The sequence below is a fragment of the Ambystoma mexicanum genome, chromosome 1p (assembly GCF_040938575.1).
Source record: "Ambystoma mexicanum isolate Mex_15411 chromosome 1p, UKY_AmexF1_1, whole genome shotgun sequence".
Classification (NCBI taxonomy): domain Eukaryota; kingdom Metazoa; phylum Chordata; class Amphibia; order Caudata; family Ambystomatidae; genus Ambystoma; species Ambystoma mexicanum.
In genome coordinates, this window is record NC_090921.1 from 419,033,734 (window position 1) to 419,050,734 (window position 17,001).

The 17,001-nt window shown below is 46.7% G+C and overlaps 1 protein-coding gene across 1 annotated transcript in view; it reads left to right on the forward strand.

The window, feature by feature from the left end:
* The window catches only part of INSR (insulin receptor), a 1,116,918-nt gene that overhangs the window by 562,775 nt on the left and 537,142 nt on the right, over window positions 1-17,001 (forward strand). The window contains exon 4 of the mRNA XM_069649227.1: window positions 3,876-4,042. Coding sequence (XP_069505328.1) covers window positions 3,876-4,042 — 167 coding nt within the window. The remainder of the gene's footprint in view (window positions 1-3,875; window positions 4,043-17,001) is intronic.

Consider the following 17,001-nt stretch of genomic DNA (forward strand, 5'->3'; position numbering starts at 1 on the left):
TCCATTGAAGAATGTATATAAAACGAATCCGTTTTTCATTCAGTTAGCTACAGTACATAGTGTCCCATTATAAAAGCACAAATTGCACCATGGATAGGTTACATCCAAGGGTGTTCTACACTTGCACACAAACGGATGCCTACTACAGAGAAGGAATATTGAACAAGTGCAATAGGGGCAATACTCTCGTTACTCTAAAATGTCCCTCTGGAGACAGTGGAAAGTCGCAACTTCATGTTGAATTCTCACTTTCAAAAAACGACTGTACAGAGGTTGGTCATCCATTTCTGTGGTATTTATTTGCAACTGTACCAAGAGCATACCCGTCACCAGAGGCGAACACTGAGTGCACCCTAGCATAGCATGTAAATTTGAACAGATTTGCAGTTCCCTCTCTACCCCCCAATAAAATAACAGTCCAGTAATTGTCTTTCTGCATGTTAATTCTGTTTAGAATCTAATGCACCCACCCTGTATTCCTTGCCAGGGGTACAGAAATGAAAAGTGCTGTGTTTCTATTAAAGTGTCTGTTGGCGTTGACTAGGTGACTTTCTATGGGTACATGTAAGATATAAGTATGACAGAAAGGTCTCTATCAACTAATGTATTTTACTTTGCATTAAATAACTTGTAATACTCAGGACCAACCACTAGATGTCAGAAAATGCATAGCATATGGTTCTAAACAGATGTAATTTCCAGATATACCACCAGCCACTCTCTATGGAAACCAAGGACAGAAATATCACTGGGAGGCTTTTATTTCATAACTGGATAATGTATCTTTCTGTATTGCTCTGTTTACATGTGTAAGGTTCTAATAGTCATTTAATAATTTAGCACTCGATTCAATGACCCTCCTCCGTTTAAGGCTCTACTAAAGACGGACATCATGAATCATGATCAGGCTCAGAAGCTAATGTTGTAGTGAAAATGTATTAACACTCAGCACAAATTATTCTTTGATGCCCAAGAGGGAGAAGAAGAGGACGAAAGCAAAACTGATGGACAGAGCAAGTGGAAAAAAGAAAGTACAAAAGGAATGAACAAAATAAACAGTAATTGTGACAAAGAGCAAAAGAACGAGCTAATGAGTGAAAGGAAGGGTAAGAGAGCAAAAGAACGAGAACAAAATAAAAGAGCAAAGCGTATACGCGCAAAGGAAAGCAAGTTAAAGAATCTCGGAAGGTGGTAAATATGTCCATATGAAATAGCAGTCCAAATGAACCATTTGTGGCCAGGCATTTTTTAAAATTCTATTGTATCACTGCACTTAAGATTTTGGAACGCTTGTTCTACAGTCAAATCTAGTGACACAAGCTTAATTTTGAGAACAAAACAAGGAGTGAGAAAAATTAACTGTAGTTTGTCTCAAAAGACACCATTTAAATTCCAAATCTTTCTGGCTAATGTTTTTACCGGCCTCCATGCTGGACTAATGCCTCTTCGATTTTGTTATGATAGTAAATGATATGATATGGCAGTTATAACACGCCTATACACAAGTGTTTCGAGGCGCAAAATCTTTCCATGGTCAAGCCCTCCATCCATCTGGATAACTGAGTTGGATGCTATTCCCCACCTGGACGAAATGCTTTACTGAATTTCTATTTTTTCTGCTCTACCCTTCACGGAGTTCCCACTATGCTCCTTTTCTTTCCAAGTCCCGTCTCCTTTGTCCCTTCCTCCACCTGATATCCACCTGATATCAAAAATATCACTACTATCCCAGCATTCAAATCTTTAATTCCACCTGCCGACCCAGCACACTTTCCCTCACCATGTTCGTAAATATAGTATATTACATTATACAACTCAATATTATTAGATTATCTCTATATGATGTACACCATTTGTTATCAGTCTATGCTGTTTCTATTCCATGAACAATATAATCCCACCCCCGACCATTCTGGCCAATGCCTGTTGCAATGAATAGAAATAGGTCTGCTGCTGTTACCGGGACGGTGCTCCTCGTAGTTACTTCAATGCTTTTATATTGAGTGTAATCTGGTTGGCAAAAGAGTAATTTCTTTGTTCGTGCCTGGTTAATAGAAGCAAATACGAGTCTAGTGAACGTTATCATTTTTTTAGAAACCGGATACATGAGCATGAGAGTTGACTCCCCACAGCAGAATCTAGGATAGTATGACCCTTGCCATGAGCTACTGCTGACTTAAATGTGAGTAATTCCCCCATTTTAGCCTTGTAAACGTTGTGTGCCCCTCACCGACTTTTACTCCATCATGAGCAATTATTTCTTGTCTACAGCTGGTACCCACGTTCGTATTAATACAAGTGGAGCCATTGTGCCGCAGCAGGGTTGCTGTTTAGCCCAAACACTCGCGATAGTTGTAATTTGCCTCTATTCTGAGACTAGCGCTGTGTACAAAACATATGCCCATTTTGAAGTGCGATTGTTAAACGGTTTCCGCTCTCTTCTGCATTCATTGAGCAGTCCACAGCGATAGCTCAGTGATAAATATGTTTTACATTATTTTACACTGGCCTGCTGTATATCTTATCCTGAAGAAGGACAAGGGTATTAAGTGAATACCCCATATTTGCAAAAACAATAGTAGATCTACTTAATGTACTGTTTCTATCTGACTGTGTTGCATTATCCATTTATGTCATGATCAAGACATTGTAATGTGTAAGTGTTGCATGTTAATATTCGTGTCTGTTTAGGTTAGTACGTTTTCGTTTCACTTTGTTTTTTACAGTACATATGCAAATAAAGTACTGGGTTGTATTATGTAGAATGTTATTTTATATATGTGTATGTACCTTTTATCTAGTTCATTTGCTTCTTGTATTTATTGGACTCTCATTGAGATAATGAACTTTGGTGAAATAACATGTTTAATGTGTACTCTGCAGATCTTTCTTGGAGATTCAGTTGCCTTTTCTGCTTCCCACAAAAAGAGAAAGGTCTGCGTTATTGGTTGTTCAATGCAGGGACGAGTCCTGGCTCATTAGGAGGACACATGAATTGAAGGAAAGGACTGTGCAGAAACTCTTCTGGATTTGCAGCCAATCCAAGACCAGATTGGATGATGTCTGCAGATGCGGACTTGTTTGCTTGACTCAGTGAAACCAACAGCGTAATTTCGCTGCATCTCCTTCCTAAATGCCTGACCTTGTGCATAAACAGAAACACTAATATGAGGTGTTATGCAATAGAGCACCAATAACGGGAAATCCCATCATGTCTGGGGTTATAAGACATTTTCCTTCAGATAGAATGTTGGTTCCTAAAAAAGGTTTATCTGATTACCTGCTGCCATGACTGGACCATCGATGTACCATGACTCCATGGAAACCTTGTTTCCTCTTATCTGGCTTTGTCCCAACTAGTCCCAGCAACAGAATCTCTTGGTCCTTTATTTCACATTTGGTGATCCTTCAGTTTTAGGGAACTATGTACTGTGTAACGTTTAAATTCCAGGCCTTAATATCCACTCTTGGATTATGTTAATTTCTCATTACATACATGTACAAAACTGACACGATTTGTCTCAGTAACTCCAGATGGATCCCCATTGCCTCAACGTAATGTGACCTAGTCTTGTATAGTACAACTATTGCCATTTGGTCTTGTGGCCTCCAATCGTCCAATATTGGTGCTATTGTTCTGTACTTAATAAAGAATACTTATGAATTATCTGTGGTTGGAACAAAACAACGTGTACATTATTGTTCTTAGCTGTTTAGAGAGACAGACATTCATTTGGATATTTTAATCTGTAGTGGGATCCAGCCACACCTAAGTAGTGACGCTCCAAATGTAATATTATTACGTGCATATGTGATCCCTGTTCTAAAAATTCTAATCCTGTATTGTCTCCTTTTTTCTTTTCCCCATTGCACAGCCTACTCTGCTCTCCGTGTGATGGCCTATGTCCAAAGGTCTGTAACTTGTATCAAGACGACAAAGTGAAGGATTCCGCCAAGGTCATAGAGTCTGTGACATCGGCACAGGAGTTGCAAGGCTGCACCATCATCCACGGAAGCTTGGTCATCAACATTCGTGGAGGAAGTGAGCATTGCATTCTTTCAGATTGTTTGTAATGTGGAAGGAATATTAGAACGCTTTGTCGTCTTGCATTGCTTGTGAAAGCTTTCTGTATGTTATAGGTCCCAATGGCAGATATTAGAATAAATAAAAGAATTGTGAAGGTAGGGTTATAAAAACGTGCCAGAATTTATGGCGTAAAGAATGAGAGAATTGAGTCTGCATGGCAGATGTTTAGAGCCATGCATTCCTTATTCTTGATATACCCTAGAAACATAGTGGTGCACTTCCAGTTTCATTCATTGCCTCTTCAGTCACTGCATTTTTCTTCAAACAGACAATTCCCTTTTATGTATTTCCCAAACGCGAAACTTAACTATGGTACAAACCTTACACACCTTTACCCATTGACCGGTGTTAGTGTTGGTATGTGCCATATAAAATGGCACAAAGAGCATTCAGTGACAGTTAATATACTGTAATGAAACCCACACACGTGTACTGCAGCATATTATTCTTGTTTGGAAGATCTTTCGTCTACTGCAAATGTCCAAAACATTACTGCAATCACAAAAAACCAAGCAGGCCAGATAACAAAACATTTTAAAACTTTTTATTGACCTTTTACACAAAATACCCAATATTTCACCTGCCTACGCTTGCTTTCTGAAGAGAAACTCATTGCCCTCTAATTGAAAATAGCCACCTGGTCCATCTAGATAACTTTTCTTCCAGTTTGTCAGTATTTTCCGTTTCTTGGTTTTACAGAACTGTAACCGATTCTTTCGCCTAGCAGTTTTCTTCTTGCCTAGAAGGAAGCCTTTTTGTCCTCTTTGATTAAATGTTTGTGGCTAAACTCAACCTGACATTTTTGACATTTTTTTAATCCGGTGTGCCTTCCTTGGGCCCGTGCTTTTGTGTGCGCTGTGGCGTGTTGGCTGCAGTTGCCCTTTTGGTGCACACTGATTGCCGCAGCCAGCAGGTCACAGGGACCTAGCAACGCCATATGTTTACTTAAATATATTGTCAGACCCTAACAATTGCAAGGCAAGAGTAGGCACAAGGAAAGTGCAGAGGTACAACAGACAAGCCTTATGGAAGAAAGAAGCAGAGGTTGAGAGTGGTGCTCGCCCAGGTGAACCCAATCCCCAAAGCTGTGACTGTCATGCCGGTGCCCTCCTCCTCCTAAGTCTTTTTTTTTGGACAAGAAACACGGGAGGAGAAGGGGAGATTGCAGCCTTTTTACTATCCGTTTTTTCAGAATCAGTGCTTCAATCTGATACCTATTCTAGTTTTGAGCACTTTATCCTTAGAATTAATTCAGGGGATTAATTTCTTTGCATGTTTGACAGTTGTCTACATCGACCCCCTTCCCCAGACCCTTAAAATAAAATCCTCATTTTATCAGATATTCCAGAAGCTTATGAGCGTTTGTAGATACTGGGAAGAAAGGTCATGATTTTGTTATTTTAATGTGCATAAAGATAGTCGAGAATGTTTGTTCGCAGTGTCTTAGTTTTATTAGATATATTAAGTTTTCTGGCCCCATCAATGCATCAGTACAACATTTAGATTTAATTGTAGATTTTAATAAGGACCTGAATGATCCAGTTGTATTGCCTTTTTGTTGATTGGACCATGTACTTTGCCTTTTTTTTTTTTTTTTTTTATTGACCACGAACCTAGACACCATTATCAATGTCATGCTTTCAGGCAATACTTTGAAACTCTAGTATTTTTGAAGAGCAGTATAATGCTGCACCCTCATTTTAGAATGTGCCCGACTCTCCTGATCCTGTACTATCTCAATTCTAAATAATTTAGCTTTCCTTGCAAAATGTAAGGTTCAGTCTTTTAAACAGAACATATCCATTGCTTCACATAAAAACTGGTCTCCTTAAAAATGAATGGCTGATGTTTGAATTGACAAAGGCAGAAGTAAACATGTCAGACATATAAGCTTCAGTGTAAAACAAAAAATATATATAACATGGGTATCATTTGAAGCACAGAAAGCTACCTTTGCATGCTGAATCAAAAGCTTCCAACAGTGCAGAATCATTTTAAATCAAGGAAGAATTATCCTTTATAAAAGAGATTACTGCTAAGGTTGTTAATTCTCAAGCCCTATGTGATTCTTTATTTTCTTTTTTCCATCTCAAAAAGGTCTACAGGCCGGGTTTCTCCTATTGTAGAACTGGGATGTTGTGATTTCCCCAGTATCAGACGTGAATATTATTTCTAAAGGTGTCAGAAATGTTGAGGCTCTGATTGTAAAACATGTGGTTAGCTATTTATATCCCTTTTCCTCCTCACATGACATTTTGACGGTGGTAGAATATTTAGCTATTTTTGTAAATGCATCATTGCAGGGAGGGCTTGAAAGAACTATTTTCATCCTGACTGGAAAACAAAAGGCTAAAGTGGGTCCTTCACTCAACCTGATAACTATAAGCCTGTCTTGCCATTTTATTGGCAGCCTTTTAGCAGGGCAGGTAACACACCATCTTTCTAGAAACATAAAGCCTCCTATCCGACAGTCAGGTTTTCATCTCACACAAAATAACAAAACCACTATTGCGTTAGAGGTTACTCAAGTGAGGAAACGAGAGGTACACTAGCTGCTTCATTATATTTGCTCTGTGGTTATGTGCGATACCGTGAACCATCATTCCTTTTTGTAATGCCTGGAAAACACCATCACTATTAAAGGACCAGCATTAAGACTGGATATGTTCGAGATGTAGGACTAGAATACAAAGAGTACATTTCTTGAGTGGAGCCCAGGATTCCACTCACTACCCCCTTAATTAAAATCTCTTGTCCAGGTGGTGGAGGGATTCGCTCTGCAGTTGCTGGCAGTCAGCTATGTACCAATGATGCACAGATCCTGATGAGTCCACATGGGTACGGGATGAGCTGGATGCAGGACCACTTGCTCCACCTTAATTGCAGAAAGACTGAGACCTTGCTACTGGGCGGTTTACCCCTGCAGCAGCCTTTTATCCCCAATAGCCAAGCCATCTAGGCCATGCTCTGGCCCTTGTCGATTTGGTCATGATTCTGGGTATTCAATTTGATAGCCGAATATCTTTTGCTCCCCAGGTCAAAGCTGGGACTAAAACGGTTCCTTAGCTATACAGCATTTGCAGGGTTGGTCCTATGCTAAGCGTTAGTCATCATGCCTTCCCTGGCTTAGGTTGCAATATCCAGAATGCGGTACTGTGCATTTGCAGCAAAATATTGGCTAAATTGCATGCCACCCAAAATCAAGCAATTTGTACTGTCATTCTGCTATCAAGGTTTGAACCAGTCTCTTTGGCTCTGTTATCTCTAAGCTGGCATTCTATCGAGGAGCATATTCATATCCGCAGTTCGAAGGCTTTAAGGACGATGCTCTACAGAGCTGCTTCTCTGTACCATTGTAAAAGTGGTTGAATAGTAAAGCTCTGGTCGTTCCTTATGTTCAAGTAAGCAAAGATAAGGAGAACAGATTTTGAAAAGTATGAATTGTAAGCAAATTGCTGTGTTAAAAAAAAGTGCTTGTGGAATGCTCTTCCTTGTTCTATTTCCACTACTTTGGTGTTTTAAATTAAACATGATTGGAACACTAAGGTTGGTTGGGTTTTCCTATTTCCGGAGTGTTGGAAATAAAAAGATATAAATATATAAATGTGTTTTTGTGTAGCAGAAATTCTGTCTTTGAGTATCACTGTGTGTGTTTATGGATGTTGCCACCTTGCAGCTGGTTAATTTACTGATATAGGCTCTACTTACTAAAAAAAACCATTTTATTATAGCCTTAGTAGACGAGGGAGGGGTCATTAAGCCAGATCGCCTCAGACTATAACTTGGTAGCAGTTTTATCACAAGCGATATTGACCCCTTCCGAGGTGTATTGTGAAAGCATCTTGGAATAAGACACAGAGAACAGATTCTGAATTAACAATACAACTTTATTAACTTTCAAGTCAGGATGGAAAAACGCTTATCTTGCCCTATACTATAGTGGGATTTCCCTACCAAACCAAAACTATTGAAGGTCAAAGTCCAAAAATTCAACTTGGGAATCTGTCTGTGTCCAAAACCTATGCTTGCCCTCATAACTAATCTTATACAATGTGTAGGGATGTCAGCAACCAACAAAACGGTGTTCAACACAAAAGTTGGCGCTCTGTCCAGATCAAAGCTTTCTGAGTTAGTCAGAGTTAGTTTCAGCTCCCTTCCTCAAGTATAGAGCAGCTGAAATAAAAGTCTCAGGATTGCCTAAAGTTCAAAAATTATATAGAGTTAATAAACACGTGGGGTTCCCTTCCCCAAGTTTTAAAACATAGTTCCTAATACAAAATATCTTGAGCCTCCATCCTCAACTCAATGAACAGATTAGACCTCAGGGTTCCCTTCCACAAGATTCACTTTCAATGTGTACGAATATTTTCCAGCTTTCTTAAAGGTTTGCGCCACACTTGTGCTCGCTGCATACTGTTTTATCTTTGTACAAGAACGTCTTGACTGAAAGTTGCAGTTTATTCACTTGTTAAAGTTCACCACCAAAGTTCCATTCACTCTGGAGTCCAATGTATGTTTGGCCCACTTGTATTGCTTAAGTTCTGTTCACTTAAAGGTTCATTAAGGATTGATTTCTTGGGTTCAAAGCCTTATTTTCTTTTAAATTCAACATATATATTTTGACTGGTATTTGAAGTTGCATTCACTTTTGAGCTTGACACATGATGAATTTAAAAGCTTCTTTCATTTTTGATATTCCTAGGTAACTGTTCTTTCAGTACGGAGATATGTTTATATACGCATTTCATTTGGTTCGAAATTCAATAAGTATTAAAGAGCTTGACTCAGTTCACCTTGTTATTATATAACGTTTTAGACTGTCCTTAGTAATGTGCCCCACAATCAGAGACTTTTGTAACAATTGAAAAAGTTTTCATTCCGTTGTTCTAAATCTTTGTAAATTGCCTATATAACGTGGCCAGCACTCTGAGACCTTCGGAAATGTGTCTTCAAATACACGCGAACACTCTGCTGCAAAGAATGCTCATTTATTAAAAAGCTTATGAGGATTTCAATCAGGGACTTTTGTGAACATGGTTTATCATGCACATGACCACTTCGATACAAAGTAATGCTGTGCGTAACTTCAAACACTTCCATATCGGTTTTCTTTCATATAGAAACTCACTGGTTACTTCTTTCGTCGTTCCTGCAGCGCAGGTCTCTCAGGCTTTGATTCTCTGCCTGCGGGCTCCTCTTACTGCTCCTCAGGCACTGTGACCCCAGGAGAACGAGCACTGTGAACTCCCCAAAGAGGGTCACAGCCCCCCTTTCAGCATTCGCTCCGTTCTAGAGAGTCCCGTCTCCCGGGCTGCACTCATCTGAACAACCAGCGTGTTAAGCACCTGCAGCTCCTTGCTGCTTCTTTTGGCCTCTGTGCTGCTGCTCTGCCATCAACACCACAGCTTCTCTTGCTTCTATTGGGCTGTGAAGGCTGCAGGTGTGAATGTACAATTAACCCTTTCTAACCATCATTAAAGGGACATGTCTGATCGTTAGTACTCTCGGAAGGCCTCTACCGAGTCTTCATTACTTGCCCTTGCCTCTTCATCGTTCCAGTATTGTTAGTAGTTGTATATGAGGAAGTTAAGGGAGTCGACTCGTAATGGACCATGAAGGCAGGGAAATGGTTGAGTTGGAAATGAATAGGAAAAAGATACCATGTCTCTCCAAAGGGCATCCCACTCCCAGTACCCACAGACCCTTCACCCAGGGGATCCTCCCTTACTTGTCCACCCCCAGGGTTAGGATCCAAAAGTGATGGCCTTTCCCTGACCACCTGCGCAGAGGACACGTAGGGAATAAGAGTGAGAATACCCTCGGGTTTCTCACAGTATAAGGCTTATTAGCATGTAAATACAGTAGCAATACATGGGAGTTTAGATGGTGAAGTGATAAAACGTTCCTTTAATAGTGAGTACATTAAATAGGCAAACTGAGTTAGTAAATTAAATGTGCTTTTTGTTGTGTTTTTTAAACAACAAGGTTGTCTTTGTATGTTTACCATTTTAATTGTAAAGTTGGTTAAACTGCAGCTGGTTTAACACGAGCATGCGTTGGGTGTAACGCAAAACTAAAAAGATTTCTCCATAAGAAAGTGAAAGCATTTTTTTAGCTTTCTCTGGTGAGTTAAGTTGGATGTTGCAGCAAGAAAAAAAGTCCTCCGAAAGAGAATGTCTTGAGGAAAAATCTTTGACTGTAAATTGCATTGTTCTTTCCATGTCTGCTTTGAAGTCAGAATGTTTAGTTGTCAGTCAGTTGACTGCTCTCGGAAAATTCTGATTGGCTGAGTGGTCAGTCACGATCTCCAGCATGGGGTCTGGCATGGATTCACATGCTCATGAATATTCCCCGTCGTCAGGCTGGGAATCCTCGGTAAAGAAAAAACCAGTATCAGTTTCGTTCCTGATCTGTCTTTCGTAGTAGTAACCAATCACTGGTCTCTGCGTCATACTGACCACAGCCAATGACTGCCCTCTACCTAAGCACCGCCTCTGGCAGCCATCTTCAGATTTTTACCGCACGTTCATGTGTTGGGATCCTCGTGCTATTGCTCTCGAGCGTTAGTGCTATTTTTTCACGTTTTTTGCTCAAAAACTTCGTTTTTCGGTCAAAAGAGCCTCAAGCTCCACCGACTCTCCATTGGATCAACGGGGACCTGTGTCGGATTCGTCTGCGCCCCTCAAGGGTGAAGATTTCGTCGAGCTACGCTTTGGAGGACTCCAGAAGCTTCTCAGGCCCGGACATGGCCCAGGAGAAGGGAAGCTCGACGCCCGGCAAGCTGTTCAGGGTCTGCCCTGGATGCCAGCTGCAGAACGTCTTTAAGGAGAACGAACACTCCTTTTGTCTCTACTGCTTACATGAGGACAAGACGCACGTGGAGAAGGACTGTGCGTTTTGCGGCAATATGTCGGAGCGGACCATGAAGGACCGCCATCAACGTCTCGCCAACTGGCTGGAAGGGAAGAGCCCGTCAGGCGAGAAGAAGAGGAAGAAATCCGAGCGGTCTTCTAAGACCTTTGAGGACGCCCCGGATACGGGGGTCCAACACAAGGCCAAGCGCCGCGAGTCCGCTGGCACCGGGAGCGCCGAACGGTCGGGCTCTACGGGCGCCAGGCTGGGCGCACCCTCCCCGGCACCATCAACCACGAGCCAACGCTCTGGGTCGGGTAAGAGGAAGGCCGAGCACCCGGCGAGGCTCCTGGAGAGGCCCCGGTCGAGCTCGAAGGCGGAGGGGGAGCGAGGCACTGTCCCCCCCCCTCAAGGATAAGGCGGTGAGCGCACCTAAGGTGGTGGAGGCCTTAATCCATCCGGCCAAGCCCTCTATCGATACTGTCGCGGCGACCTTGGCTCAGCCTGTGGAGGCTACACCAGTGGTGGCGACCTCGGGGCTCAGAGTATCCCTGCCACCTCGGAGGGAGTCCTCTTTTGTGCCCATCGATAGGACCCCCGTGAAATCCCCGGCGGGGAAGAAAAAGGGGGGGCAGGGCGTCGTCGTAGATTCGGCTTCAACCTCAGAGGAAGAGCTGATCGAGGTCTTAAGCCACGGCCTTGGCGTGGAAGAAGACCGGCCCGTCGGGATGGATCCCGACGCGGGTGACGACGACATCGTCGAGGGTGCCGAGGGGGCCCCTGATCGCCCGTCGGAATCCCCTCTGCCAGCGCCGCAAGACAACTCGGCGGCCATTTTGTTGGCTATACACTCCTTATGCTCAGAGATAAGGACGAGACTACCGTTGCCGACGGAGGAACCTCTCCCGTCGGGGATCCTGAACCGGGACCTTCTGGCGTTCCCCCGCCCAAGAAAAGAAGGATTCACCCTCCACCTCCTTTTCAGCCGTCGCGCACCGTCCAGCACTCCTCCCCGTCCACCCGAGGGGATGATACGGGGACTGACACGGCAGCGACGGGTACGGACGAGGTATACGACGAGGATCTACCGTAGTCACCTCCCACCAGGGCTTCTCCGCCCAACGAGATTGGTTCATTCCACTCCATGATCGCCAGGGCATCCGAGCTTTTCCAACTCTGCCCTGAGGAGAAGAAAAAGGAAGGATTCCTTTATCAACGGCGCAAGGCCAAGAGGAAGACGGTCCTCGCGGTGCCTCTACTGGACGACATTTGGGATGAGGGCCTCGCCCTCCTCAAGAACCCTTCCACTACGCCAGCTAGAAGAGACCGGTACGAGAAGAAGTCCCGGGTCCCGGACGCGGCCCCCCTCTGCCTCCGGGCGCAGCCTACCCCGGACTCCGTCGTCTCCGCGGCGGCCAGGAAGAAAGCGGGGGGGTGCAGCCTCCACATCGACTTACCCACCGGACGGCGAGGGAAAGAAATTGGACACTATGGGACGCAGGGTCATCTCGTCTGCAGCGACGACGATTAAAGCGGCCAACGCCTTGGCTATCGTGGCCGGCTACGACAGGGAGCTATGGTACAAACTGGCTCCCCTGCTGGACTTCCTACCGGACGACAAGAGGGCGGATGCCCTGGAGATCCTACAGGAAGGTGAGGTGGCGTCGGACCACGCCATCACTATTGCGACGGACATCGCCGACACTGGGTTTCGCCAGTTGGGCAACGGCGTGTGTCTTAGGCGGCGTGGATGGCTCAAGGCTACGGACTTCCGGCAAGACGTACAGACCAGAGTCCTGGACATGCCGTTCGATGGGAACAACCTGTTTGGGAAAACAGTGGACGATTCCCTTCAGGCCATTAAAGCGGACACTGAGACGGCCCAGGCCCTTGGGGTTCTGCAGCAACGACGGACGCCCTTTCGGAGCAGCGGAGGCAAGGGCGCCTCCAAAGGTTCCGGCGGCGGTTTCTCCACCTACCGTCAAGCGGCCCGCTCGTCTCAGGAGGCCTACAGAGGACGAGGCAAGTCTGGCGGACCCCGCCGTCGTCGCCAAGGAGGTCAAGGCGGCAAAGCCTCGTCGAAACAGGATTGAACCGACCGTGGGGTCGGGCCCCCACCGATGCACCCCGGTGGGAGGCCGGCTGGCGAGCTTCGTCAGCATGTGGGAGTCCATCTCCACCGACCGTTGGGTGCTGGACGCCTTAGCCCTGGGCCACGCGCTCGAGTTTCAAAGAAGGTGCCCGCGCGTCCCCCCCGTGGCCAGAAAAGAGCTTCACGTCCCTCAGCTTCTCCTGGAGGTAAGGGCGATGCTCAGGAAGGGCGCCATCGTCCCAAGGAGGCTTCGGGGCTCCGGAGTTTACTCGAGATGCTTCCTTGTGAAGAAGAAGACGGGAGGATGGCGCCCCATCCTAGACCTGCGATGTCTGAACAAATTCATCAAGGCGCAGAAGTTCCGGATGGTCACCCTCCAGCACGTCCTGGGTCAGCTGGAGGAAGGAGACTTCCTGTCGTCGTTGGATTTGGAGGATGCTTACTTCCATATTCCCATCCTAAAGGGGCACCGAAAATTCCTCAGGTTTGTGGTCCAAGGGCGTCACTACCAGCTCAAAGCCCTCCCCTTCGGACTACGGTCGGCACCCAGGGTATTCACCAAGTGCCTTGCACCGGTGGCGGCGCAGCTGCGCCGCGAGGGGATCCACGTCTACCCCTACCTGGATGACTGGCTCAGCCGGGCCAAGACGAGGGAGCTCGCCGTGGAGCACACGGCAAGGACCGTCCAACTTCTCACGGACCTGGGATTCTCCGTGAACTACGCCAAGTCCCACCTGGTACCCGCGCAAAACGCACTGTTTCTGGGAGCAAAGCTCGACACAGTGTCCCTTCTGGCCTCCCCGTCGGAGGAAAGGACCAGGTCCATCCTGGGCAAGGTACAGCGGATGTTGGCTTCCGACGCAGCCAAGGTGAGGTCCATCAAGTCCCTCCTCGGAATGATGTCTTCTTGCATCTACCTCATTCCCATGTGCAGGCTCCGGATGCGCCTGTTGCAGGAGTTCCTGGACGCGCGCTGGATCCAAAACGACGGGCGGCTTCGAGGAGAGGATCACACTCGACGAGAGTTTCCGCCGCGTGGTCCGGTGGTGGGGCACCCGCGCGCATCTGACGGCGGGCATGGACTTCCAGACCCCAGACCACCAGGAGACAGTGACCACGGATGCCTCCCTGGAAGGGTGGGGAGCGCACACCGAAAATCTACACGCGAGAGGCCTTTGGCTCCCGACGGAGAAGTCCCTCCATATCAACGTCCTGGAGCTCCGTGCAGTGTTCTGGGCCCTCAGGTCCTTCCTTCCGTCCCTCAAGGGCAAGGTGGTGAGGATCTTCACCGACAACACCACCACCATGTTTTACATCAGGAAACAGGGCGGAACCAGGTCCCCAGCACTGTCCAAGGAGGCGCAGGACCTGTGGCATTGGGCCGTCGCCCAAAGGATGTTTCTGGTGCCGTTTCATCTGGCAGGGATAAAAAAACACCATCGCCGACTCACTCAGCAGGGAGCGGGGCTCGTGCCACGAGTGGGAACTACGGCAGGATCTAGTGGATTGCCTCTTCCGACGGTGGGGCACACCCCAGATCGACCTGTTCGCGACGGCGACGAACTCCAAGTGCCGGAGGTTCGCCTGCAGGTTTCCCCAGGCGAGGAGCATGGGCGATGCTTTCTCGTTCCCCTGGGGGGGCCTGTTCCTCTACGCGTTCCCTCCTTTGCCACTGCTAATCCGGCTCGTCAACCAGCTCAAGAGGTCACGGTGCAGGATGATCCTCGTCGCACCTGCGTGGCCCAGGCAGATATGGTTCCCGGACCTTCTGGACTTGTCAACGTCCCCGCCAATCAAGCTGCTGGTGAACGCGGATCTACTCTCCAGGGAAGGAGGCGCCATCCTCCACCACGACCCAAAATCGCTGAACTTGCAGGCCTGGCTCCTGCAGCGCTAGAGTTTGGAGGATACGACATACCGGCCGACTGCAGAGAGGTTCTTGCAAAGGCCAGGGCGTCCTCGACTCTTAAATGCTACGGACACAAATGGAAGAGGTTCTCTGTCTGGTGCCACGCACATAAGATTAACCCTCTACGGATTACGGCTCCCCAGGTACTGCCGTACCTGCTGGCGCTGGCCAAAGCTGGACTGGCACACGCGTCCATCAAGATTCATCTTGCTGCGATCTCCCGATACACCAGAACCACGGGGCGGACATCCTTGTGGTCTCATCGTCTGGTGAAAGAGTTCATGAAGGGACTGTTCAGATCGTTCCCGCCAGTGAAGGCTCCGGCCTCGGCGTGGGAGCTCAACGTGGTGCTGACCAAGCTCATGGGACCTCCGTTCGAGCCTCTGCACTCGGCCCCGTTGAAGTTTCTGTCGTGGAAAACGGCGTTTCTTGTGGCCATCACCTGCGCACGATGGGTGGGAGAGATCCAGGCCCTTTCCTGCAAGGCCCCGTACTTGGCTTTTCACGACACAAGGGTAGTGCTCAGGACGCACCCCTCCTTCATGCCCAAGGTACCGTCGGACTTCCATCTCAACGAACCCTTGGTGTTGCCTGTGTTCTTCCCGTCGCCTTCGTCGCCGGCTGAGAGGTCTTTGCACTCGCTGGATGTGGCTAGAGCGCTGAAGTTCTAAGTGGACCGCACGAAGTGTTTTCGGAAGACGTCACAACTCTTTGTGAACTTTGGACCTGTCAATCAGGGGAAGGCTCTCTCAAAGGCTTCCATTTCCAGATGGCTCTCCGGCTGTATCATGTACTGTCATCGGTTGGCAAACCGACCGCTGCCTGGCCGTCCGAGAGCCCATTCCACCAGAGCGATCGCAGCTACCACGGCGTTCCTTTCTGGTGTACCCCACTGGACATATGTAGGGCCGCTACGTGGAGGTCGACGCACACCTTCACGAAATTCTACTGCGTCGATCGGGATTCCAGGGAGGAGTCCAGGGTCGGCCAACCAGTGCTGCGCAACCTGTTCGCCTGAGGTGAGCCTGGTGAGGAGGTAAGATGCTTAATGTTGAGTTTGATGTAATGCTTAATGTTGAGCCTTTGCCACCTCCTGTGGTTGTGCATGTGTGTACTGCTATGTATTCTTTATTCATGAGCATGTGAATCCATGCCAGACCCCATGCTGGAGAAGGAACAAGTTACTTACCTGTAACTGTTGTTCTCCAGCATGGGTCTGGCATGGATTCACATGCGAACCCTCCCGCCTACCCCTCTGCGGCTCTTCACTTGGTCATACTGCCACTTCACGTGCTTCCAAATCTGAAGATGGCTGCCAGAGGCGGTGCTTAGGTAGAGGGCAGTCATTGGCTGTGGTCCGTATGACGCAGAGACCAGTGATTGGTTACTACTATGAAAGACAGATCAGAAACGAAACTGATACTGGTTTTTTCTTTACCGAGGATTCCCAGCCTGACGACGGGGAATATTCATGAGCATGTGAATCCATGCCAGACCCATGCTGGAGAACAACAGTTACAGGTAAGTAACTTGTTCCTTATTAGTTCTATGTGAGTTTGTCGAATATTTAAGGCTGCACACAAAAAAGACACATTCATTTCTGCCGATTTGTTGCGTTCTTTAATAGTTGCCAAATATCACTTTGCAGCCTCTTAAATCAGGGGGTTTCAACCTCAAACCTCCCATTATTCCAGCACCTTCTCCCCCATAACTGGCCCTAAACCCCCCCCACCCCACTAACCCAAACACACACAGAAACGCAAACAGTCACACATTTGCCTCTCATCCCACTTCCATCTTCCTGTGTTCGTCTTGGCCACACCTGACGGGCTCTGCATGCACTTGTGTGCGACAGGCGTGAGCCAGTTGGATTTAGAAAGACCGCTCTGTGCAGTCGCAGAGCAGTCTTTTTTAAATAGGGCTACGAAAAAGTTGTTTTTAAAAAGAATTTCACTTAGTAGTATAAGGAAGGCATGGTATCAAGAATAGATAAACACAAGTGATCACAATTCAAGGGTGTTTATTAAACGGTATAGGTAAGTTGGAAAAAGGCCTTAACTA